The sequence below is a fragment of the Sciurus carolinensis genome, chromosome 18 (assembly GCF_902686445.1).
Source record: "Sciurus carolinensis chromosome 18, mSciCar1.2, whole genome shotgun sequence".
In the NCBI taxonomy this organism is placed as follows: domain Eukaryota; kingdom Metazoa; phylum Chordata; class Mammalia; order Rodentia; family Sciuridae; genus Sciurus; species Sciurus carolinensis.
The window spans coordinates 5,855,332-5,881,826 of record NC_062230.1 but is presented as its reverse complement, the minus strand read 5'-3'; the positions used below and the strand labels follow the sequence as shown (position 1 = coordinate 5,881,826).

The 26,495-nt window shown below is 55.5% G+C and overlaps 1 protein-coding gene across 2 annotated transcripts in view; it reads left to right on the top strand.

The window, feature by feature from the left end:
* The first annotated feature begins 7,381 nt into the window (after nt 1–7,381).
* Hip1 (huntingtin interacting protein 1) overlaps nt 7,382–26,495 on the top strand; it is a 138,878-nt gene continuing 119,764 nt past the window's right edge. For both annotated transcript variants that reach the window (XM_047533327.1, XM_047533326.1), the window contains exon 1: nt 7,382–7,555. In XM_047533327.1, coding sequence (XP_047389283.1) covers nt 7,436–7,555 — 120 coding nt within the window. In that variant the 5' untranslated portion in view covers nt 7,382–7,435. The remainder of the gene's footprint in view (nt 7,556–26,495) is intronic.

The following is a 26,495-nucleotide window of genomic DNA, read 5'->3' as shown; positions in this document are numbered from 1 at the left end:
AACAGGGCCTTGCTAAATTGCTGAGGCTGGCCTCGAACTTGTGATCCTCCTGCCTTGGCCTCCATAGTCTCTGGGATTACAGGCGTGCACCACGTGCCCAGTTGCTTCTTCCTCCTTTAGCCCACTTCAACAACCTCACTGCCAGATGGCGAGCCTGACCTTCACTGCAGAATTCCTCTCCCAAATGGGCCCCTGTGAGGACACAACCTAAGATTCTTCCACCCCATCTCCTCTGATCCTGGATTCCACTCTGCTTTCCCTGTGACCTATGCCTCTTCAAAGCACTGTCCCATTTACCTGTCTCTCCACGTTTCTCCGTGAACCCCTTTTCCTTCTTCTGCCAGATGTTCTGGAGTAGCCAGATGGTGACGCCAGCCACTCCTGCTTAGATGGAGTCCACCTCTTAGTGTACAGTGACTTCGAGTCTGCAAAGCTTGGGTCTTGGCTCCTTGGAGGTGATCCCCAAGCCCTTGCAATGACCTGCCTGCTAGGTGTTTTTGTTGGCCTGGGGGCCTTTGGCCACATGGGTCAGTCCTACACTGTGGTTAGGATGTGGGTTTGGACCAGAGGGTATCAGCTGACCTCTGAAGAGGCTGGAGATGAAATCGAGGTCAGTCATACAAGTGGCCACTACGTAAAGGGACCCTTCAAACCTCTGCACGGCAAGGCGTGGGTGCGCCTCCCTGGCGATATTCCCCTGATGACCCTCAGTGCATGTTGTCATTGCCGGAAGAGGACGGCGCTGCCCCAGTCCACGGCAGGGCACAACTGGAAGTTCTGCGGGGACCCTCCTGCTCTCTGCTCCGTGCATTTCTTCCCTGGGCTGATTTTGGTTTGTGTCTTGTCACCCTAAAAAACTGTGATGGAGAGTAAGCCAACTTTCCGGGAGTCCTGTGGGCGCGTCTAGAGAACTTTCCTAAACCTGAGGGTGTCCTTGGGAGACCCCTGCACATTGCAGCATCCACACATTTACCCAGACTGCTCTCCAGAGAGCCTGGACGTCATTTTCAGGTCCTCCTGGCCTCACTCGCCCTTCCCTGACCTCTCAGGGTCCTTTGCCACTGTTATCGGCCCCTTTTGTGTCACATCACTCCCCTCCTGGCCTTGAATGGCTTTGCAGCCTGCTGGTCGCCCTCCTGTCCCCGTCTCCTTCACCTTCTCCCTGGTCACTCCTGTATGCCCGCCTGACACCTAAGCACCCTGAGCTCGGAGGCTGGGTCCCCTCCTGTGCTCTCCTGCCTTGTTGTCCTGACCTGGGTGAATTCTTTAAACCCAGGTGAACCGAGCACGTGGGCCCTTGACCTAGGTTGGCTACACCTGTGCGAATGTTTGCCCCTGCTCACTCCGGGTCCCCGGCTGGGTCCCCTTCACTCTGATCCGGGCTCACAGCAGCGTCTCCTGCCTCCCTAGGAGGCTCACCCATCTGCAGCTCTGACGTCCTGGTGTTCAATCGGGTGTTGGGCGTTTCTCAGTGGCATTTGAGACTGGGTGTGTCCACAAATGAACTTGTCATCTTTCTCTCAAAGGATTCCCGTCTGGGTTGGTGGCGTTATTTTGCTACAGGATGAGATCATCTCACTCCGCAGACACCTGACCCGGGTCCATCCCCGGGGTCACACAGCGCTGTCTCCCCGCTCCTGGCTTCTGGGCTGCCTATCTGGCGTGGCTTCCCATCTGGGCTTTGTTCCTGGCTGCCTGGTCCCACTGCAGGTTCTGTCTTAGCTCCTGAATCAACCAGAATAGGAGGTCCTCTGCAATCCCCTGCCCTGGCCAGGCATGGGGCAGCTGAGACTTCTCCTGGCCGGTCTCTGCTGCCCCTTATTGGTCACCCCCACTCCCACCAATCTAGGCTGACCCCCTCTACACTCACACACTCGAACACACCTGCACACTTATGCACACATGCCCAGACACACACTCCCCTATACACACAGTTAACACTTTGAGTACTGGCATGAACATGTCAACATCTGACCAAATCCTTAAATAAAACAGTTTTCAGTCTTCGGCACATATTATGTATCTGCCAGTAAAAAATTGAGAGCCAGGTGTTATGGTTTGGATGTGAGGGGGTCCCCAAAAGCTCACAAGTGAGACAATGTAGGAAGATTCAGAGGAGAAATGATTGGGTCGTCAGAGTCTTGAGCCAATCAGTGAATTAATCCCTGATGGGGTTAATTGAAGTGGTGGGGTGTGGCTGGAGGAGGTGGGAATTGGGGCGTGGCTTTGGGGTATATATTTTTTATCTGGAGAGTGGAGACTCTCTCTCTCTGCTTCCTGATCACCTGATGTGAGCTGCTTCCCTCCACCACCCTCTCCTGCCATGATGGTCAGCCTCACCTTGAGACCCAAGAAATGGAACCAGCCTTCTACGGACTAAGATCTCTGAAACCGTGAGCCCTCAAATGAACCTTTCCTCCTCTATAATTGTGCTGGTGGGACATTTAGTCACAGCAGTGAAAAAACTAAGACACCAAAGTGCGGTGGCACACGCCTGTAATCCCAGCTGCTTGGGAGGCTGAGGCAGGAGGATCGCGAGTTCAAAGCCAGCCTCAGCAATTTAGCAAGGCCCTAAGCAACTCAGAGAGACCCTGTCTCTAAATAAAATATAAAAAAGGCTGGGGATGTGGCTCAGAGCCAAAGTGCCCCTGGATTCAATCCCTGGTACCAAAAAATAAAAATAAAAAATAAAAAATCACAACATCAATCTAAAGATAAGAAAATATAGGATCAGCCCACATGGACGGGCATCCTAGAAGATATCTTGTTAGTACTGCATAGAAATGACGAGCATAAGAGAAGGAAAGACTGAGATTGGAGATTAAGGAAACTTGGTGATGACAACGTGGGCTGCTGGATTCGATCCTGGAACAGAACAGCACATTAGTCCATGGTGAAATCCAAACGTTCAGTTAATCAAATCGTGCCTCTGTTGACTCCCTGGCTCACACAATTGCCCCATGGTTATGGAAAATAACAGAAGAAGTTGGCTGAAGGGTATGTAGAAACTCTGTAGTGTCTTGTCTGTTTCAAAATCAAAAGGTTTTAAAAGCGGGCAAAGGATTTGAATAAGCTCTTTACCAAAGAGAATAGCAGATGTCAAAAAAAAGCAAATGAAAATAATGCTCAACATGTACAAAGTCCTGGGTTTAATCCCCAGTGCCCAGAGCAAAACAAAAATCACGTCCTTCACAAGAAGGTGAGCACCAGGATCCAGGTATGCAGATACCACACTTCTCCAGATATTTGGGGGATTGAACATGAATAGGATCCCATTTGTGAAAAATTGTAGATCTGTGTGTGTGTATGAATAAACAAGAAAAAAGGGTGGAGTTTGATCTACTTTTGCTAACTTGTAGCAAGGCCTATGATAAACTGTGAAGTGAAAAAGAAGCAAGTTTATTAGTTTGAGCAAATTTAAACACCAAGTAGATACACTAACACATTCACTGGGATGGCTGAATCACAAAAACTGACCACATCAAGTGTTGACGAGGAAGAGAAGCAACTGGAACCCTCATGTGCTGGTGGCAGGGATATAAAACAGTGTGAACATTTTGGAAAACAAATTGGCAATTGCTTAAAAAGTTACATATGTATATACCAGGCAACCCAGACATTATATTTCAGGTATTTACCCAAGAGGAATGAAAGCAGGCGTTCCTAGGAAGACTACTTCATGACTATTCATAACAAGTTTTTCAGATACCAGTTAAAAACTGGGAACAGATGGGCCCATGCTTGGGAGACTGAGGTAGGAGGATTGCAAGTTCAAGACCAGCCTCAGCAACTTAGCAAGCCCCTTTCTTGAAATACAAAATGAAAAGGGCTGGAGATGTGGCTCAGTGGTTGAGCACCCCTGGGTTCAATTCCCAGTACCAAAACAAAAACAAAATAGATCCTCTAGGTTAATAAATAAATTGTGGAATTTTCCTGCACTAGAATACTACTCAGTCATTAAAAGGAATGCAATATGGCTACATGTGACTGCACAGATGAATTTCAAAAGAATTCCCCGGGGACTAAGGGTGTGGCTCAGTGGTAGAGCCCTTGCCTAGCATGTGTGAGGCTCTGGGTTTGATTCCTAGAAAAAAATATTCTTAGGGAAAAAAAGTCAGACAAAAAAGAACACATCGTGTAGGATTCTATGGGGCAGAGCAGAAATGGAGTTCGGTGGTATAGTACTTACTTAGCGTGCATGAGAACCTGAGTTCAGACCCCTAGCTGAAAAGTAAAGAAAAGCAAAATTCTGGAAAATGCAAACTAATCTACAGTGGCAGAAAGCAGATTGGCAGTTGCCTGGCCACAGAGGATTGGGAGACGCAGGGATGAATTACAGAGGAGCAGCAGGAGACCTTTGGGGGTGATGAGCATGTTTGTTATCTTGATGGTGACAATTCCGTGCATGTGCATATACATACTATGTGTCAAAACTCATCAGATTGTATGCTTTGAATAAATGCAGTCTAATGTCTTCAACCACAACTCATGAAACTTGTTAAAAAGTACACTTGACCTTCAAGAACCTATAGGAACAGTGTGACTGGCTTATATATCCTCCTTTAGCCAGATGCTGAACAGTAACAACCTAGATGTGGGATGGGACACATTTCACCCATGATTAGAAGAAAGTGCTGGAAGAGATTAGGAATTTGTGTCCCCAAAACAGGGCATCCCTGGAAGGACTGAGATAAGTAGTTCCCACATTGCTGGGATTGAAAGTAGGAGCGGAGGGCAGCCAGCAGGTACCTTGCGGGGGGGTGGGGGTTTCTCTCCATCCTTGGCAAGTGGGAGATCCTTGCTTTGAACTTGCTGAGTTTCACAGAGGAGGTAGCTGGCTTGAGTTTTCCCAATGGGGTGCCTCCAAACCACAAATTCCTGATTCCTGCTTTGGTTTATTCTAATAAGAACTAGGCTGATCCCTTAATCCCTGTTTAAAGGGTCGGTGTTTATTGATGCCATAAAATCTGAGCAGAGTCATAAATCACTCTTTATCTGGGTCCAGAGCATGAGGAGAGAGCAGGATTCGAATGGACATCTGGAGTTCAGAGGGACCTCGTCTGTTTCCCTGTTGTCCTTCCTTCCAGACGCTCCCCTGCGCAAGGACCTCTGCACTGCAGGATCAGCTTTCCACGCTGCACCTTGAGAGGGTGCTGAGAGGGTGCACGGGTTGCAACACTCTTGCCCTTGACTTCCTGCTCCGTCTGGCCAATGGGAGGCACTAGCAGGAAATCAGAGGGGAGAGACTGGGGGTCCATCCCAAACCAACCAGGCCAGACAACTGTTCCCATGACTGGCTTTCTACCTAAGGCCTTCTCTGACTTGAGCCCCTAGCTGATTCTAGGACAGCTCCCTCTTCTCCCTGTCCCCTTTGGGGTACAGATGTTCCTTCCCTCTATTGCAGCATTCCCAGGAATTTACCTTACCTGGCAGATTCCTTTAGCCCAGGTCACCTTTCCATAGTGCTCCTTTTTAAACTCGTGAGCCCTCTGAGTGTGAATGCCTTTCCTGCTACAACTCTGAGGGACACATGTTCACAGCCCCTAAACACCACACCCCTGTATTATCTTCCAATAGGGTGCAATTTACAGTACACCTCCCCTCCTGCTTGGTTGGGAGTTCTGATTTCTCCCATTCTTCCTGGGTCCTTCTACTTCCATCCATCCACCTGCACATTGGCCATTAACTATGAGGATATTGCTCTAAAATCAAAGTTTTCTCTTCCCAAACCAGCCTCCAGACTCCCCTTCTCAGTTAAAAAGTCACCCATCTCTTTCTAGACACGAAAGCTGGAAAACTAGGTGACCTGGAGTCTCTCTCCAGAGGAACCCAAGGGGAGGTTACTCCCCCTCCCTTCCATTTACATAAATGTGAAGCGGCCTCCCTCCTTGACACCCGAAGGCAGCCCGGAGGAAACCACCTTCCGTCAGTCACACGGCCTCCCTTCCCCCATCCCCTCTTCCCAAGCCGTGTTCGCCTAACTTCTCAAGCGGAAGAACTTTCTCTTCTCTTCTAGGCCCTTTATTGTCTCACCTACTGCTGGCGTCTCTGTCTTGATTCCCTGTTTTTCGTCTGGTTCATATAATCCAATCCCACCAATGCCAGCACCTCAAAGCATATCTCCGAGCAAAACAATTCAGCGGCTCCCTCTTTTCTGCAAATGCCCATTCACTCCTTCCCTCGTCTATGGAATGCAATTTTCTGCGTGCGGGTGCGTGTGTCTGGTGCTGCGGGATCGATTCCAGGGTTTCGTGCATGCTACGCAAGAGCTCTATCATTCAGCCACACAGCCCCAAAATGTGGATTTTTATTGAAAAGCCTTAATTTAAAAAAAAAAAAGTCACCCAGCATGCGTGAGGCCGTGGGTTCAATCCCCAACACCATGAAGCAAGCAAGAAAGCAAGTAGTAAGTATATAATACGCTCGCACCACTAAATTTTTGCAAATCGTTTTTGCTGAGAGGTGTCATGCATTCCTTTGCGCTTCAAAGATTTATTTATTTATTTTTGGTCACACCCAAACTAGCCTTGGACGGAACACGTAACTTTGCTCAGCATCTCCACTGAGCAGCGCACTCCCTCCCAGTTGGTACCCTAGCTGACGTCCGCGCAGGCCGCGAGGGGTGGCCCTCGGTGGTGTGGACGCAGTGTCCACAAGAGCTTCTACCAACAAATACGCTGCGGGCGGTCCGGACGATGGGGGTGTGGGAGGAGGTGCCGAGAAGTTCCCGCGCACCTAGCCCAGCGCCCCGGGACCGCGGCTCTGCGGTCACCGCAGAGGGGCCCGCAGGGTCAGGATGCGGGAGGGAGTGGAGTGGGAGCGCGGCTGGGCCCCGGCGGGCGCGGACGCGGGGCCACCCGGCGGGGCGCCTCCCGGCCGCGCAGCCGGTCCTTCTCGCGCTCGGCGTCCCAGGCCGGAAGGGAGTAAACACTGTGCCCAGGCGGCCGAGATGCCCCGGAGGCCCGACTCCCAGGGGCTGCGCCCGCCCCCGGCCCCGGACCTCGGGGGCAGCGCGGCGGGAGCGAGAGCGGCGCGGCCGGGGACCGCAGCGCACCGGGGAGCGGGCGCGGCCGGCGGGGGAGGGGAGGCGCGCGCCGGGCGCCGAGGCGGGGCGAGCCGGGGCAGGTCAGGGCAGCCCACCCGGGCCCCGCCCCGCGGCGGGACCTGGTGACAGACGGGACTCCGGGCCAATCACGGCGCGCCTGCGGTCCCGAGGGGCAGCCGGGCGGCGCGAGGCGAGCGACTCCAGAGGCGGGGGCGGGCGGGGGAAGCCTCTCTGGTGGGGCGGGGCTTCGCAGAGACGGACGGCGCTCCCAGCCAGTGGGAGGCGGGAGCCGTCCCGTTAGCGCCGGATCCCCGCGGGTAGGGCGGGGCGGGCGGCGCCGCGGGGATCCCGGGGCGGCCAAGGGCCCCTGACTCGGCTCCGCGCGGCGACATGGATCGGATGGCCAGCTCCATGAAGCAGGTGCCCAACCCGCTGCCCAAGGTGCTGAGCCGGCGCGGGGTGGGCACGGGGCTGGAGGCGGCGGAGCGCGAGAGCTTCGAGCGGACTCAGGTGAGGACCGGGGACTCGGGGCATCGCTGGGACAGCCCGGGAGCCGCAGGGTCCGAGAGGGACTCTGGAGGGAGCTGGGGTCTTGCAGGCCGGCAGAGGACCGCGCCAGGGGCCCGGGAGGGGGCGAGCTGCGCGCAGACCTGGGCGGTCCGGGGGGTGGGGACCGGGCATCCCCGCTGGCCTGGGCGCCGGTGCCGGGCGCAGGGCGGGCTCGGAGGAGCCGCAGGAGCCGCGCGGCCGCGGTCCGCCGATCGACCAGCACAGGGCAGGGGGCGCGGGAGGCGGGGGAGCCCCGAGAAGGGACCGACGGAGGGTCCCCTGGGCAGGGCAGCGCCTCGGGGACCTGCGTTCGCGAGTGTGGGGCGCCGGCCGGGGACGGGGGCGTGGGGGACCCTGATCCCCCGAGCCTCTCGGGCGCACCGACTTCTCCCGCGCCCCTCAGCACCCCTTCCTTAGAGCCTCCTGCTTGGCTCTCGCCAGCCGCAGCTGTCGGCCTCCCGGGCCGGGCCGAAGGGGTCTGCGCAGTGAGAAGAATGTAGGAAATGCGAAGTGGCCAAGTGGCCGAGGCTGGAAAGTGACCGCGGGCCGAGGGGCGGGCATTCCGGCCGGGCCTGGGCGCTTGGCTGCTCGTCGGGGTGGGCGGCCCCGTGCTGCCCAGGTTCCCGACTTGGGGTTTGGGATCCAGCCCCCACCCCACCCCCAAGATGCGCCTGACAGCTTTACAGGCAGACCGTCCTATTTGTCTGCCCTAACCAGGGATGGGCGCCAATTCCCAGTGTCAACAAAAAGCCACGATCCATTTTTACCTCCGAGTTTTAATTCGCACTGTATCGATTGGATTGAATAAAGCTAACACGTTTATAGTATTCATCGGTTCATTTGTATGTGAAATCCACTTCGGAGAGAACAACGCTTCTTTGAATCCCAGTGCCAAAGCTGTATGGGCAGATTTGTTCTCTTGCTCTCGAGAGGAATCTTTGAAGATCCAGTTGGTCTCCCACTGCAAAAAGCTGGTTCCCCCATCGTGTTCTGCAAGTAGAAAAGATATAAAAGATAACGAGGGCCTGACTGAGTGTTCTATAATTGGAATCTTCCAAAGAATAAAGCTTTTTACCCCAGGGGACTTCATCCTCCTCTTAATCTTGAAACTTCTAGCCCCAAACACAGCCTGGAGGGTGTGCAGTAGGGTTATCCTAACCCAGGCAGGGAGAGAAAGATGGTCATCCACTCTGCCTTCCAGGGTCCCTGAGTTTGGGACTTGTTCTCTGACTTTAGGAACTGAACTCCTGAGAAAAAGGAAGTTTTCTGTTGACCTTGGGCATTGACTAGCTACCTGGTCACGTGAGTCTTCTTCCTCCAGGAAACAGTGTGCATATTCTTTTTTATTTTATTTTTGGGTACTGGGAATTGAACCCCAGGGATGCTGTACTACTGAGCTACATCACTAGATCTTTTTATTTTTTGTTTTGAGACAGGGTCTTGCTAAGTTGCTGAGGGTCTCCCTAAGTTGCTGAGGCTGGCTCGAACTTGTCATCCCCCTGCCTCAGCCTCCCGAGTGCCTGGGATTATAGGTGTGTGCCACCATGCCTGGCTTTTTTTTTTTTTCTTTCTTTCTTTCTTTCTTTCTTTCTCTCTCTCTCTCTCTCTCTCTCTCTCTCTCTTTTAATTTGAAAGAGGAAAAGAAATAGATGTTATTTTATACAGTATGTTTCTTCTAGAATCTCAGATAAGTTAAAACTGGAGCAATAGAGAAATAACACATAAGAGATTGACCCATTATAGTGATAGAAATTAGGTTTGTGAAATTTCCATCCCTGACTGACATGTCCCCTAGCTATCCAGGGACAGCCCAACAAGGCGAGTGTAGGTCAGTGTTTTCTAGTATTTTACATTCTGTGGGACACTTGTAATTGTTGAGATTTGACTGTGTGTGCATGGGTGTGTGCATGTGTGTGTGTGAGTGAGGTATACACTGGAGTAGGAAGATTTTTGTGTTCCAAACTCTTTAGGGGACTAGGAGAATAAAGGAAAAGAGAACAGTCCTAAAACCCAGCATTACTCAATCTGTGAAAATTTATTTTTTTGATGGCTACCTTTCAAATATATTACAAGATACCTAAGTGAATTAGAAAAAAAATTAATGAGCTAAGAGACCAAGAGAATCATTCAAGGTATAACAATAATTGTAACTAATTATTAGTTTTGGCACCATTCCAAATACAGTACTTTATCGTATTCCTTTCTTTAATCTTGACAAGAACCTGCAAGGTGGGTATCCATCACAGTTTTGCTCTGCGGAAATTGAAGCAGAGAGAGGTTAAGTAACTTGCCAGAGGTCACACAGCTGGCAGGAGTCCCAACCTTGAATGGCTGCCTCAGCATGGGGCACATTGTTGGCCTTGGAGCTGGAAGACATGGGGCATGTGTGATGGGTGGGCTGTGAGACCTGGGGCACGTCGTCTCGCCTTCCTAAGCCTCAGTATCCTTGTGGTAAAAAAAAATAACAATATTTACCTTGTGGGCTTAGGGTGGGGATTACATTAAGTAATACGCAGGAAGGCATTTTGCAAACTGTGGAGCATAATTTCAGTGATGATTATAATCTACCTGGGGAGGTGAGACATGAGAGAGAAAGTGCACCTCACTGTGTGGGCTGTGATGGTCAGCTCTGAGGAGGGACAGGCATGTGCGGGAGAAGGCCTGCCCTCACCAGGACTGCAGCCACCTTTCTGCATGAGTTGGCACCCGCCCGGCCAGAGGAGCCATGGAACATTCCAGAAAGGGGAGGGCAGGAAGAAGCAGCTGGGGCAGGGAGACTTCCTGACTGAGACCCGCGGGCGGCGCGGTGGAGGGAGGGACAAGGTGGCCGGCCTCTGGACCCTGTGCAGTTGTCATGGGTCTCTGTGGCCTGCAGTGACGTCTGACCTGCCCTGGTGTTTACCTGCATCCCAGGTGTGCGAGGCTTTTGGGAAGTGGGCCACGGGCTGTGTCCAGGGAGGAAATCTGTGCCTGGTCAGCACCTGCAGGGAGCCCTGGGCCCCAGCAGACATTGGGACTAGTTGCCATTTTCTCCTGATGACCCCAGGTTCCCTCCTGGTCTGGCCTTGTCCCCACAGGCTCCGTGAGGAGCCCTGCTGTCCATCAGTGGACCTCGACTCCTTTGACTTCCTGTGTCGCGACCCCTGTCCCCAGCCTGGCCTCTTCCAGAAAGCGTCCCATCTTCAACCCTCTTGCACCATCCTTGAACTTCATGTGGCCACTCCCTTCCAGATTGGGTGACCACCGGCCCTCCCAATGGTTTAGTGTTGCTATGGCTCTGTCCTGGCCAGCCACCCCTCTCACGTCACAGACCTCCTTCAGGTGGTAGGGAGATGAGAAGAAGGTGGTGCCTTTCAGAAAACTGCTGTGGTGATCCCTCGTCCCGGGAGCACGTTCCAGTTTAGATGTTTCTAGCCATCACCGGGGCAGCATGAAGGCTGGGTACGGTCATGTCATTTTATGGATGAGGCTGTTGTGACTCAGGGTTTGGCACCTTGCTCAGGTCATCCTATTGTGAGCAAAAGGGCAGGGATTCAAGGCCAGGACTCGCTGGAGGCTCCAGGTCACAGCCCCATCCTGCCACAGTACCCTCAGGTCTGCCAGGAGGGCTTCCAGTCATGGACAGAATACCCTGACCGTGTTTACTTAGCCAGAAAATGGCTTTCACTCTGGTTTTTTATCCTTCCAGCTCCATGTAGGAGCATAGACCGTAGCGGGGACACAGAGATGAATAAGGTGTAGAGACCAGTCCCAGAGCAGCTGTGAGTCCATGGGGAGGTGGGCTGGCCATGGTGGACACCAGTGTGGTCAGAGGACCCCAGGACCCAGAGCATCAGTTTGCCTGCAGGGTGTGAGAACAAGGCAGGACCATGGGTCCACCCTGACCCACAGACTCAGAGCCTGTGCGTTAGCCAGAGCCTGTAGGACGTGCACACCACTCCACGGCAGGGAACTGGGATCAGAGGACAGGCCAAGGCCGGGGCCAGGGCTGTGAGAACACAGAACCTGTGAGAGTCTCAATCTCCGGGTGGGGCATACCATAGAGTGAAAGGTCTCAAAGCATCATATACCAGGAAACTAGGAGACTTGGATTCTAGAAAAGAGAGAGAAGCAAATATTTCCTGAAGGCCTGCTAGGTACAGGGAACATGCCATGCAATTTTGATCCATTGTTCCCTTTAGTAGCTCAGGTTTGTATTCTTTGTATTGTTGTTACTTATCTTTATAGTTCAGGTATGGAGAAGTGAAGTGACTTGTCCAAGGTCACACAGCAAATGAACAGAGAAGTCGGGGCCTCAAAGTCAGATGGCAGTTGGGCATGGTGGCATACATCTATAGTCACAGCTACTTGGGAGGCTAAGGCAAGAGGATCACTTGAGTCCAGGAGTTTGAGGCCAGCATGGGCAAGAGAGTGAGATCCCATTAAAAAAAGAAAAAGAAAAAAAAAATCAGATAATCAGATGGCAAAGTCTTTTTCTTCATGTTTAAGATGGAGGTGTTTCTGCCATCTTGCTCTTGATCTTCAGTGAATACACACTTTAGATTCACCAGCTGCAAAGTTTTAGGCTACGTCTGGAAGCATCAGTGCTTCTCAACCCTGGCTGCACCTTAGAAACATCTTGAAAGTTCTTCAGAATAAATCCTGTATTTCAGGGACTCTGTCGCAGTAGGTCTGCGGCAATCACTGGCCGTTCGTAAAGTCCATGTAGGTCTCCTGTACATCCAGGAAGGTGACCGCTGGGCCTGATGATCTGTGGCCCTGAAACCCTGTGGGCCCTGGGATGGCTCAGTCTGTCCAGGAAACCAAGATGGCCCCGGGCCTGCTTTCTGTGGGTAAGAACCATTATCTTAGGTCCGTTCTCCGTTGGTGCAAACGCCCAGAGCCACGCCGTGTAGCTCGCTGAGCCCTGGCTGGAGCTCCTTCCGATGGGCTTGTTGACCCGGCACGTGAGGCGCTCATGTTCCCCGAGGCCTGAGGCCCTTCTGGGAGAGCTGAAGGTGAGCCCCCAGCCCACTTGCTGTACCATCAGAGGTGGCTTCTCCCACTAAGGTGCTCTTCTCTGTCCCTTCTCGTTCCATTGGTGGGATTGGAACAGGAAGGAAGTGGTGAGCTTGCTTCGGGCCGTGGTTTCGTCCTCTTCTGGTTGTCCTCCCCCTGGTGAGGACAGTGCCGCAGGAATGTCCGTGTGCAGGTGGCACAGGCCGTACAGGACCCAAACTTTCCGGTCTTTGCAACAAATTTATGAATCACACATGTTGAGGCTCCCTCACCTGAAATGCTTGGGACCAGAAGAGTTTGACATTTTGGAGTTTTTGTTTTGTGTTGTGCTTGGGATTTGGGACTATTTGCATATGCATAACAAGCGTCCTGGGGAGGGGTCAGAAAGTCCTGGAGTTTGGAGCGTTTTGGATCTTGAGTTTTTGGATTGGGCTGCTCAGCCTGTGCTTTCCTCCTCCTTCCTCTGCCTGGAGCCGGGACCCCTGGCCGGCTGTCCTCGCCCAGCTTCTCTTTCGCCTCCTCCGCTCCCTCTGCCCTTGCCCCTCTCTGCTGGTTTCTGTTCTCACCTCCACACAAGTCGCCTCCCACCTCTCCCTCCAGACCCCGGCCGCCTCACCACTTCCCTGAGTCCTTGCGCCCCATCCCACCTGCGCTGCCCGGCACCCGCTGCTCCCATCATCTCGCTGGTGTCAGTCCCCTCCCTCCTGCCCTGGGGCAGCTGAGCTCTGTGGGCTGGGACGAGATCTGTCCACTGCTCCTTTGCCCTCGCCGGGCCAGCAGCCCACGTGGTCATCCATCCTCCGTGTCCCCCAAATGGCCTGCCCAGGTGGGTCAGCCGAGCGCCCAGCACAGCACCTAAAGCTCCTTTTTTCAAGAACTTTTGCTTCCTGAGACGCTGCCCGGGTCTCCTTTGGGGTCCCTGGTCCCTGTCCTCCTTCAGCCTTAATTTACGTGGACAGCGCCTACAGTCCGGTTGCAGCCGGATCCCATATCCAGGTGAGCTGGGGCCTACGCTGCAGTGTGATGTCACCTCATTTGTGCCCACACGGCAGGCTCTGGGCCTTGTGTGCAGTGGAGACAGGCCCCGTGCCTGTTCACCAGGAGCTGGAGGAGCTGGGGGGGTGCACACCTGCGTCCCAGTACGCAGGACGCCGAGGCAGGAGGAGCGCTTGAGCCCAGGCGCTCGGGTTGCCTGGCAACAGAGGGAGACCCCGTCTTAAAAAGAAGAAGAAGAAGGGAAGAAAAACCCCAAAACCAGAGCAGGCTAGCGGCAGCGCTCAGGCCTTCCGCTTCTCCTTTGCTCACTTTGAGACTCCCTGTCTCCTTTGTGTCTCCGATGACGGCCCGCCCTGTGCCCAGGGAGCCCCTGAGCTAGGCTGGCGGCCACATGGGACAGCGCCTCTGGCGTCTGGAAGCAGAGCGAGGGCTCACAGTGGGTCAGCTGCGTCTTGGTGACACTGGGAACCCTTCCAGTGTGCCCGAAAGGTGGCTTCGCCCCGCCAGGCTTCCGTCTGATGAGGCAGCCCTTTCTATGCCAGAAGGTACTGCCAGGGAGGGAGAGGGGCTGGCCTCTTGTCCGGGTCCTGGATGTGGCTGACCGGCAACAGCGGGTGGGGATGTCAGGCTAGGGACAAAGACGAACCGAGCATCCCTAATCTGATCTGAAGTGCTCCCCAGTCCCAGCCTTCTCGGGGCTGATATGATGCTGCGGTGGGAACTTCCACACCTGAAGCCTTTTTCATGCCCCAAATGATCTGAAATATTGTGCAAGGCTACCTTCAGGCCAGTGTGTAAGGCACGCGTGGACCATAACTGAGTTTCACATGTAGATTTGAGTCCCATCCTCCCATATTCCAACCCCCCCACCAGATTCAGAATCAGGATCCTGGTCCTGAGCATTTGGGACGAGAGCCACGGAGGCTGCGGTCCTAGTGGCCCCCGGAGAGAGAGGCGGTCTGGGCTGCTGGACTTCGGGTTGCGAAACGAGCGGCTGGGAGAGATCTCGGAAGGTCCTTCAGCCCTCACGTGCTTCAGCTCATCAGACTCCCACTAGCTGCCTTCCACCCCGCGACGTGGGGACCAGCTCCCAGGGCTCTCTGAAGAGGGGTTTTGGGATGTGGAACGGGTGTCAGGGCCTTGGCTCTCAGAAGTATCATCGGAAGGCCCGGGCACTGTGCGTGGGGCCCTGGGGAGCAGATTCCCTGTCTGGGTGGGCAGTGGAGGGTCCCTGGCCTGGCCTGGCCTGTGTGCAAGGCGCTGATGGGACCGAGCGTGCGCCCCATGCAGTGGCCCGTTATTCCAGCCCTCAGGACCCAGGGTGGAGGCGACCTGGGCGTGGCAGAGGCGCAGCCCGGTGCGGTGGTGCCGTGGGCCAGTGGCCAGTCTGTTGCTGCATCCAGAAGCCTGGTGGCCTGGAGAGATGCCCACTCCACCTCCCGGCGGGTGGAGGCGGGTGGAGGCTGCTTCCTGTTTTCCTGCCTGGGCAGGCAGGGAGGGGCCCGTTCCCGGCCCTGGGCAGCACTGTCTGACGTGGTGAGGGGAGAGGGACCAGCATTTAAGGGGTCCATGGCTCAGACAGCAAAAGGGAGACTGGTGTGTTTCTTGGATCGGGATGATGGCTGCTGCTGCCTCCGCTAACACTGTCTTGAGACAGCCCAGAAAGCCCGTCTGCTCCGTTCAGGAAGCCAGTTTGCCTGTGACCTAACAGTGGCTAAGCCTGTCTGTGGTAAAGCGTGTTTACACACGGCCTCGCTTAAGCCACGGTACAACTGCAGTCCACAGCTGTGTCAGTTTTCAAGTATGGACAGCGCAGCTCAGAGAGGTTAAGTGGCTTGCCTAAGAGCACTCAGGAGGGGCAGAACTGAGGTTGACACTGGTTGGCATGTTCTGCTTTTCTTGCTGAAGCCTGGTCTGTGGCTGGTAACTTAGAAATGGGGTTTTTCTCAAGTCTTTTTCAATTGACTTCCTTGGACGTTTAAGATCCCTCCTGGAAGATATTTTTGTAACACATACAACTGTCACAAGATCTGTATTCACTTGGGCACCGTGGTATATGCTTGAAGTCCCTGCCACTCAGGAGGCTGATGCAGGAGGATTCCTTGAGCCCAGGAGCTCAAGACTAGCCTGGGCAACGTCGGGAGACTGTCTCAAAAAAATCTGGGACGTGTGAAAAACCTGAGACAACCCAATGAGAAAGGAGGTACTTCTTGAAGGAGGACAAACAGATGGCCCCTAACATGCGAAAAGGGAGTGCGCCCAGCGTTTGCAGGGATGCAGAGCAGTGAGATGCTCATGTCCTGCTGAGGGGCTGTACAGTGGTGCCAGTGCCGTGGGATACAGTCTAGCCTTGTCCTCAGATTGAAGACACACGAACTCAACAGTGACACTGCTACCTACATACCTAATGTAAGTGTTGCCCATGCACCAAAAGATACGTATAAGAATATATGTAATCATTCTGTAATAGTCCTAACCTGGGAATAATCCAAGAGTTCACCCACAATACACGGATATATTAAATTGTGACTTAACTTGTCATTGGAATACTATGCACTCATGAAAATGAACAAACTCTGGTTACATTCAGCAGGATGGATGGGTCTTAGAAACAACATTGAGTGAAGAAAAAGCAGACACGAAAGGACACCTCCTGTATGCTTCCCTGTATTATATTAGTTTCAAAAAACAGGCAAAACAAAACCAGTACTCACAAGTGGTTGCTTAGATAATAAGACTATAAAGAAAAAAGGAAGCAATCACCATGGAAGTCCAGGAAGTCATTCTTGGGTGCAGGGCAGGTAGGGACTGGGAGTGGGGGCAGGTAGAGCCTTTGGACCCAGCCTGTGGGCAATTCTCCTGGGCAGTAGTTTATGATAATTCATTGTATTTTTGTTTTGTGCAGTTTTTTTATATTCATATCATACTTTAAAAAGTTAAGAAAAAAATAAGTGCCGTGGCATACCTGTAATTCCAGTGACTTGGGAGGCTGAGGCAGGAGGATTACAATGCCAGTTTGGGGCCAGCCTCAGCAATTTAGGGAGGCCCTAAGCCACGTAGTGAGACCCTGTCTCAAAATTTAAAAAAATAATAAGGGCTGGGGATGTGGCTCAGTGCTGAAGTGCCCTGTGTTCAATGCCGCCTACCAAACAGAGAGAGAGAGAGAGAGAGAAAGAGAGAGAGAGAGAGAGGGAGAGAGAGAGAGACAGAGACAGAGACAGAGACAGCTCCTCCCAGCGGGGCGTCTAGGAACCTGCCTCTTATCGTTCCAAACCTCCTTGGAGGTCTCTTTCAAATACAGCCTCCTGTTGAAAGCGCTCCCGCCCTGGACCTGGGAGCTTTTAATTTACATCTGGAGCGTCTGGTGCTGCTGCAACTTGCAGCGGGAAGTCGGGACCTGTCATCAGCCACGCTGAGCCTGCGGCCTTGGCTTCCGTTCCCTTGCGTCTGCCTTCCCAGTGACAGCCAGGTCCCCACTCGTCCTTCAGCATGCCGCCCCAGCCGCCAGCGAGGCTTCCACCAGCCCAGACGCGGGCGTCTGTTCCGTCCAGGTGGAAGGTGCCCCTCGGGGAGATGTTTGTCTCTGGGCCCAAGAGCAGTGTGTCAAAAGCACACTGAGCACGGAGCCCCGAGCCCCTGGGAGGACGCTGGAGCCTGCGATCGCCTCGGCTCACCTTGCAGAGGGTTAGCCCCAGTCGCAGAGGATGGCGCCCATGAGCTGCGGGGAGACTCGGGAGCCGGGGTGTCCTCAGGAGCAGGGTCCTGGGGTCTCAGGCTGGCGAGGCGTGGAGAACCATGTGAGGGTGGTCCCCTCCCCACGTGGGCCAGAGGGCTGGGGCCTGCGGGTTTGCCTTGGGCTCTTCCTTGGGTTTGCCCCAGCCCACCGCTTTCCCGCTTCAGAAGGAGCCACGGGCACGAGCTCTCTGGGCCAGACTGGGCAGCCCGGGGACTCCACTTCTGGTTCCGGCTTGCCGCGGGCTGGGCATGAGGCTGGGCGTGAGGCTGGGTGGGGTTGTGCCGGCGGCGTGGACTGGCCCTACTGCCGTCCCAGCACCACCCCGGGGGTGCCTGTTGGGCGTCTTGTCATCCTGCCGACGTGGGGCTTGGAGCTCAGAGTCTGTCCCGAGCGACACTTGATAAGGGTTCGTGGAACAAAGGATGAAATATTTTGCATGAAGTCAGAATGAGCATCAGCCACTTTTGGTCCAGCACTGACTGTGACCCCTAAGAAGCTGACCCTGAACCTGAAAACGAGTGGACACCGTGGTGGCCCTGGGAAGCCCCTGCCTGAGCCCAGCTCCCTGCCGGACTGGGGTGTTCTCGGGGGCTCTCGACCCCGGCTTGGGAGGTTCCTTGGTGACTCCAGGAGGGGCCTCCAGCGCGGTCCCCACCGGTTCTGCTCCTCCGGACACGCGCATCTCCCTGAGCTTTCTGCCGCACACCTGCTTCTCCCCTCGGGCTCCTCCCTGGTCATCCCAGGTGTCTCTGACACCCCTCTGCCACTCCCAGGTGTGGCTAGCCACAGTCCTGGTGTCTCCTCCCCACGGCCAGTGACTTCCTCAGACCTTTCTCCTGCTGGCACTACGGATGGCGTGGTCCACTAGCCACCCACCTTGTCCCTGTGAGATTCTGCCTCTCCCTGGCTGCCGGAGTCTCGAGAAGGCTCGCTGCTCTGTCACCTTGCATTGAACAGATCTGCTTGTCCTGTGTCACTCTCAGGGAGACCTGAGCTCCTGGGTATGACCCAGAGCGTCCTGCCCCTTCCTCCCACACCCGGTCCCACCGAGCCCCTGCACGCTGGCCCGGCTCAGCTGGCCCCCACCTGTGGCTTGCCAGGTGGTGTCCGTGTGTGCCACGCTTCACCCCTGAAGCCCCGCCTTAGGTCTCCCCTCCTCCGGGACCTTCCCCATGCTTCCAGGCAGGTGGATCCGATTGTTCAGAGTGAGTGTCCCTCCTTCAGCATACTTGGGACCAGAGGGTTCCGGATGGTGCAATGTTCCCACATTCGGAGTGGGACCTCCTGGGGGTGGGACCCCTGGGACAGGGGGCCCCATCAGGAAATTCGTTTCTGTTTCATGTGCACTTTGCACACACAGCCCCCGGGGAATTTCGTGCGGTATAGTTAGTGCCCGTGTGTTTTGTGTGTGATGTCACGTGAGGTCAGGGTAGAATCGCCCACTTGCGGGGTCAGGTCATGCTCAGAAGGTCGCAGATTTTAGAGCAGTTCGGCTTGTGGCGTTTCAGATGAGGGCTGCCCAAGCCGTCTCGTAGGTGACAGTGGCTCTGTGGTCGCACCGACGTGTTCGTCTGGGTCTCTGGGCTTCCGCGGAGCTCGGCCTTGTCTGCAGGGCCCCTCCACCCCAGGCACCGTGCACGTCTGGTGGACGAGCTGCCTCGGTCGTTGCCGTGACAGTGACCGCTGGGCCCAGTTCCCAGTGCGAGGCAGGTGCCCGACCCTGAGCTGGCACATTAGGCCTCCCACGTGGAGCTGACGGAACGTCCTGCAGCACTGGCTGGGTAGAGGCCGGCGCACACGAAGGGGAGAACTCGGCGGGAGGGACATGTTGAGAGGGTGGCTTTGGGTGCAGGCTGTCCCTCAGGGTCAGCAGTCCAGGGGCTGCTGCTCCTGGGGTGTGTTGCGCAGGGGGCCGGCGGCTGTCCCTGGGGGCTCAGAAGGGTGGGGGGGTGTGGGTAGAATAACGTCCCACCTCCAGCATGTCCACACCCGAATGCTGGAACCCGTGAGCATTAGTCTGGTGGCAGAAGGGACACTGGATGGAATTAGGTCCTCAACAGCAGGAGCAGCTTGGCTCCCCCCGGTGGGCCGAGGCTGATCGCCAGGGCCTTTGAAGGCAGGGAGCTGCCCCGGCTGTGAACACGAGAGCACTCCAGGCCCAAGGATTCTTCCAGGCTCCGCGGCGTTCGCCTATACCTAATGAGATTTCTGGAGATGGGACCCAAGTCTGAACATGAATTTCATTTGTGTTTCACGGACGCCCGACACACACGGCCTGGAAGAAATCTCACTGCCACTGCTGCCCCTGAGACGTGGGACCCACGCCCAAGGACTGGACAGAGGCCTCCAGATCCAGGGTGGCCGCGGGCTGAGGGCCAGAGCACTCGGGGACCTCAGGCCGAGGGCAGCCGGCTTTGGAAGTGGGTCCTTCCCAGGGCGTCCAGCTAGGAAGGCAGCTTTGCCACGCCCTGACCTTTGCCCTCTGCCATCTGAGAGCCCGCTGCCTTCCGCTCCAGAACTGCGAGATAAGTGGCGTTGCCAGTGCAGAGCTGGTTTATCACAGTGACGGAAGAAGACGTCAGGGCGACAGGTGACTCGTGCTCCAGGTGAGAGGCCTGAAGGACGCGCGCCTGGCCGTGCCCACAGTCCACCCTCAGACCGGAAGGGATCCTGGCTGTCGTTTGTGCTTACGGGGCCACAGAGCAAGATGGCTTTCCATCCTTGGCACTGGTTCACAGAAGTTTTATCCTGAAAAGACAGCTCAGCAGCCTGTTCAAAACATTTTTTTCTGTTGGGCCGGGGAATTCTTTGGTGTAGTTCCAAGTTTGAGGATCACAGATATAATCTACTTAACCTTAAAAAAATATTCTTTTTTGATCAAATGCTGTGCTGTTTACAAAAGGCAGATGGGAAAACCCTAATGATAGGATGGTAGTGGCCACCATGCCAGGAGGTGAGCTGGCTTGAAGGCAGGAAGCAGAGGTGGGATATGTGAGGGGTGCCCCCAGGCCTGGGTACTTACTCAGGCCCCTGGTGGGGATCTGGAATGTCCCAGTATTCCTGGGATTAGCTGTAGAGCAACCAGGCTCTCCCAGAGCACTGACTGAGAGTTAGGTCTCCTAGTTCCTCCACGCTGTGAGTCAGCTTTCCATTACTATAACAGATACCACAGATACAAGCAATTTATAATGAGAAAAGGTTTCTTTTGGCTCCCAGTCTTAGAGGTTCCAGCCCCTGGTTAGTTGGCACTGTTACTTTGGGCCTGTGACAGCACAGCACTTATGGCTGGAGCACCTGGGGAGCAAAGCCACTCACCTCATGACCAGAAAGAGGAAGAGACTGGGGTCCCACAATCCCCTGTGAGGGCTCACCCCCAGCAACACAGACCTCATCCTAGACCCCGCCTCTTCAAGTTTCCTCCACCTTCCAAAAGCCCCCAGCTGGGCCAAGCCTTGAGCACACGGACATCTGGGGACCAGTCCGGGTCCAAGCTCTAGCCCTGTGCCTCTCTGTCCTGCTGGGTATGGGACTACGGGGGGCTGGATGAGGTTGCCCCAGAGGCTCAGGGAGTCGGCAGCTCTGGGAAAGGGAACATGCTGAAGTGCCAGCTGTCCCCACATGGAGGGCACTACCTAAGTGACCCTGCCATGTCCACTGCCTTTGCACAACCCTGGCTCTTCACGCGGCTCTGCTGTCCTGACTCTCAGCTCCCAACGCTGGGTTCTGTGGGGCTGTCCCTTCTCCATGAGACCCTTGCTGCTTCCTGCTGGTCCCCTTGGCCTCACAGACCTCAGCGGGTATTTTCTTTCCTTTCTTGTGTCCCCTTGTGATCCCGGGATGGACCCCAGGCCTTGGCCTTCCGGGCCAGGCTGCACCACGGCCACGCCCCCAGCCCGCTCCTCAGCGCGGCAAAGCGCACGCACACGTGGCTTGCCAGGGCGCCGCCCCCGTTGTCTCCCACCAGCGTCACACATTGATCCGCTCACCCCTCCAGTTCCTGGCGTTATCTGAGGTGTGGTCTCTGATTTAGTCCAATTTCCTAAAGGAAATCGTGCATCACAAAAGAAAAATAACCCGCGCAGAGTGTTCCGGTCGGAGGAGCCCCAGCCTCACTCTTGGGTGCGGACGAGTCCCGGGAGGGTGGGGTCTGAGCCCGGGCTTTGGATCCAGACGGGCGCTGCCGTGGGTAGCCGGCGGGCTGTCGGCTGGAGCCAGTGTGGGCGTGAGTTGAGTCCGATGGCTCCGTGGAGATCCCTTGGAGCGGCACAGGCGTGGAGAGGCCTGTCTCGTGGGGCTGCCGACAGGATGACCGGGCGTGTTGACCTTGGTGCCTCTGCGCGCTCTCAGGACGATCAGTTCTTCTCTTCCTTCTCTACTCCCAGCATCCATGTTCTGGGGGACAGCGTAGTCTTCCGCACCTAGTAGGTGCACAGACGTGGGCTGTGCGCACACGGGGCCTGCCCGGTGTGCCCCCGGGTTAGGCCTGAGTCGAAGGTCATGGAGACGAGCTGGCACTGGACTTCCCGAGTGTGTGGGCGCAGGACCCCGGGGATTTCCGGGAGCTCCCATCCCTGCGGGGTGGCCGGAACACACCCTTGCTCCTGATTCCGGCCTTGGGAGGACCACGTGCTGGGAGGGATCTGTGCGTTTCTGGATCAGTGGCCTCAAGCGGGACCTGCAGCATAGAGCTGGCCCAGAGCAGCCAGCGGGAGGATGCGGTGGAGAGTGACCTGTCTGGAACCACAGAGGCAGGAGCAGGGGTGCAGGGGGGCCGTTCCTAATGGCAAGATCTTGATTTTTTGTACAACTTTTTATTTTCATGGAAGTTAAACGTGTATATAATTACAGGAGTCAGATGGTCCTACAGGCTTATGGTTTTTTGTTTGCTTTTGGTACTGGAGATGGAACCCAGAGGCACATAGCCACTGAGCCACATCCCCAGCCCTTTTGTTTCTTCCTGTTTAATTTAGAGACAGGGTCTTGCTGAGTGGCTTAGGGCCTTGCTGAGTTGCTGAGGCTGGCTTTGAATTCTCAATCCTCCTGCCTCAGCCTCCCGAGCCATGGGGTTACAGGCCTGGGCCATGGCGTCCTGCTCGGTGGGCTTGTTACCAAAAGGTCACCGTCTCCCAGCCTGCTCTTGCCCACTCTCCAGACATTTCCTGCTTCCAGCTAGTTCTTCTAACGGCTGTGGTCTGTAGCCCTACAAACCTTCTGTTGTGGAAGGTCAAGATCTGGCATTCCTGTCTGCGTTTCGGGGTGAGCTGGAGACGCCAGGGCTCCTTTTCTGCAGTTCCCTAACTGTCCGAGCAACTCAGTGTCTTCCTGTGCTGGCTTGGCTTTCTGGGTGTCTTTTCTAATTGACCCGCGGTCTCCCTCCAGAGCATAATGGCCACCTGATGCGACAGGCATCCCTGTCACATTTATCATCCTCGGGTCGAGTGAGAGTGCAGATGGGCAGGGACCTTTAAGAAGTCGGGGACCATGGGCTGGGCTGTGGCTCAGTGGCAGCGCGCTTGCCTAGCATGTGTGAGGCCCTGGGTCCGAGTCTCAGCACCACATATAAGTAAATGAATAAATGAATAAAGATCCATGAACAACTAAAACATAAAAAAAATAATAAAAAACAAGCTGGGGACCTGAAGGTGACAAGAATTGATGATCGTTGCTGTCCAGGGCTTTCTTAAATCTCCAGGGTAAATGAGAGATGCCCTGCAATGCCCAGCAGGGAGTTGGACACATCTTACCCTGAGGAAAACACAGGCCAAACACGTTCAAGGTCATAAGGAGCTTGGATCAGTTCAGAGGCTGTGTCTTTTGGTACTGAGGGCTGAACCCCCGGGCTTCACCACCGAGCCACACCCCCAGCCCTTTTTCTGTTTTATTTAGAGACAGGGTCTCACTGAGTTGCTTAGGGCCTCGCTAAGTTGCTAAGGCTGGCTTTGAACCCATGATCCTCCTGCCTCAGCCTCCTGAGCTGCTGGGATTGCAGGTGTGTGCCACCGTGCCTGGCTCAATTCAGAGGTGATTTAGCAGTGACATATGATGGAGAATCTGAGCTGCCCGGGTGTCCCATGTCTTGGAATGACTTGGTCCTCTCTGACCCTTTCAGACCGTTTTTGGGAGCCTAGATAGAGACATAACTTCGGGTGGAATGGACTGAACTGATCTGATGGCATTAATCGTGTTTCTGTGGGAAGAGGAAAACTTTTCCTCTAAAGCCCTGGAGAGACGATGACAGTATCATAGGATTGGGGCTGAGGACAAGGTCATCTCCTTTGTGCCTTGTCCCAGGGCAGCCCAGAACCTGAGAGTTTGGAAAATTAATTTCCATTTATTCTGAGGCCCATTTGAAGATATTTAGAATGACTTTTGTTGTGGGAAATTGGAAAATAAAAACCAAGTAATAAAAGAGTCTTAAAGGCCTGGAGGAGATTCCTGGCTGTGGTTCTGCCTGGGCCCTCGGGGTTGGGTCAGGCCTGGTGGTGACGGTGATGGCACCCTCTAGCCTTGGTGTGGTCATTTGCAAGCACTGGTCCACACTCCCTCCTCCACAGTGCCGAAGTCCCCAGGCTCTGAAACCAAAAGTTCACTTCAGAGTTTGTTTGGGGCGAGACCTGCAGCGCAGCTGTTGGGACCCTGTTTGGTCTTCATCGCGTGTACCTCGCATGCAGACTCCCGCCACACTGTGAGAACGCCACTCTGCTCCCTGCAAGGCGCCACCCAGGCCCCCGGATTCTCAGTTCTCAACAGCCTGGCCCCACTTGGGGTAAGAGAGTCATTCCTGGGGTTTCTACTCCATCGTGTTCCAGAGGAAGTCAAATGAGCCCCCTTATATATAAAGGAGGACACACTGCTTTAGGCGCATAGTAGGTGCCTGGGAAGTGCTGGCTGTTGTCCTTACTGCTTGTCAGGCTGGGGGTGATTAGAGAGAGCACCCGTCTGAGTCCGGCAGAGGCCTCCACCTCTGCCTGGGTTTCGCTCCTGTGCACGGAGCTAACCCGCCTCATGGTCGTCCTCCGGATCCACTGAGACCCGAGGCGCTGGGGCGTTGAAACGAACGGCCTGGGTGTCATGTCCTAGCCGAGCCTGTGGCCTCTGTAGTTTCCTTTCCCTAAGTGCAAAACCTCAGCTGTACCGGGAGAAAGTCGGACAAGCCCATGTGGAGGGGCGTTCCACAGAATACCTGACGCCCCTCCTCAGGAAGGGGGTCACAGAAGCGCAGGAAGGGCGAAGGGACCCAGGAGAGGCTGAGGAGACCGGGCGGTCAATGCCCGGGGAGCCTGGGCTGCATCTGGGATCGGGAAGAGGACGGGGTGGGAACGTGGGGGGTCGGGAGTGGCCCTGGAGCAGGGCTAGCAGCGCCACACCAAGGGGACCTCCTGAGCTTCGCAGCCTGTGCTGTGGGCACGGGAGACCCGAGGCAGCGGAGGGGCACTGGGCCGGGGTGTGCGGGGACGCTGGGCTATTTTTGCGACTCTGCTGATCTGAACTGATCTCCCACTGAGAAGGAAGAATGGTGAGTTCCCCGCAGACCCTCGGGTGGGGTGCAGTGAACGTGACCCCTCGCCTCCGTGAGGGCTTTCACCTCTGGGGACACCACAGGCGGAGGGACCAGAGGGGCCCCTTCTGGGGCAGGACAATAGCTGCTGCAGGCCCTGTGGGTTAGACAAGGTCATCCCCTGCCCTCCCCGGGAGCCCCTGCCTGTCCTGGGCCTCCACCTGCTGCGGGCAGTCGGTCGTTGGGCTTGGCTGCCCGCTGGTCTCACGGCTGCTCCGAGCTCCCTGCCCTTCGGTGCCCTGCCCAGAGTTCCTGTGCAGCGGGCGGGTGGGCTTGAGAGGGTCCGGGCCGCAGCCATTGCTGGTTCCTGCTGCCCCCTCCCCTCCAAAGCCTTCCCCATGCCTGGCACCTCTGCCCCTCCAAGGGCCCTTTCTAGGGGGCCTCCCAGTGCCGTGTTGTGACCTAGAGCTCCTGTGGGACCCAGGGCTTGGCACTTAGGGCCACCCAGGATGCGGGCTGTGAGGATGAATGAATGAAGGAGTCGTGAAGGGGCGAGCGGGTGGGTGCTGCAGAGGCCAGCAGGGAACGGAGCTGAGTGGTGGCCTCTCTGAAGGATTATTGGCCCCAAGTGTGGCCCGTGTGAAGTGGTTCCCAGGACGACGTGGAAAGGATCAGAGCAAACGCTCCCTGGGTTTCCTCCCCCGCCGTCTTGGGTGCCAGCCACCTGTCCAGAAGGGGCAGGCCGCGTCTTCCCAGCCACCGCTGAGCACCCCGCACCCGGACGGTCGGCGGTGGGCAGAGTCCTCCTGGCCTCTCTCCTGCTGCTGAGAACTTCTTGCCACAGGAAATGAGGCTCATTTTGAGGGCCAAACAGTCGCTAAATATAGCCGCCCAGCACAGATATTTAAAGATCTTTAAAGAGCTGTGCTGGTGATGTTATGTCTGAACAGGGGAGAAGGAGAAAGCAACTTTTTTTCTCTTTTTCTGCAGAGAAGAGAGTGGCTACCCCAGGTTTCCTTGGGGCCAGGGCAGCAGGACTTCGTTGGCATCAGTGTTTCAGTCACAGAAGTGCCAGATGTTCATGCTGGCCGCAGCTTGGGGCTTGGAGTTGAGATCTCTGTGGCCAGGCAGTTATTTCTCGATAATTCCTTCTTGTCTCTATTTAAAAATACCTCCTGTCCCGGAGAATGACCCCAGGCCAGAGCACCCTCCCTGCCGAGCCCGGGAGAGCCGCGCTCCGGGGAGGCAGCGCCGAGAGCTCAGCCCCAGCCCCGGGCCAGCAGGGGCCAGGTGGGCAGCCACCCTCAGAGAGAGCCCCCCAGCCCCAGAGTGTCACTGTCACATGAGTTGAAAAGCAGCAGGTGACAAGAGATAGGCCCTGGCATCTTCTGCAGATGCAGAGGCTGGGGAACAGTCCGTGCCTCAGAGAGAGGTCTGCACTGGAATCAGACCATGCCGACCCCAGGGGCGTCCCCTGCTCCCTCCCCGGGCTCCATCTGGGGCTCATGGGGTGGGCTGTATAAAACCTTTGGGATGATGATGTTTTTGTATGTCAAATGTCCCTTTTGTAAGTAGGATTTTCCCTAGGAATTCTTCTGAACTTCCTTTGGGGCCGAGCCTGTATCTGCTTGGGGAGGGAAACCAGTGTCCTGTGAGAAGCCCTGCAGGCAGCT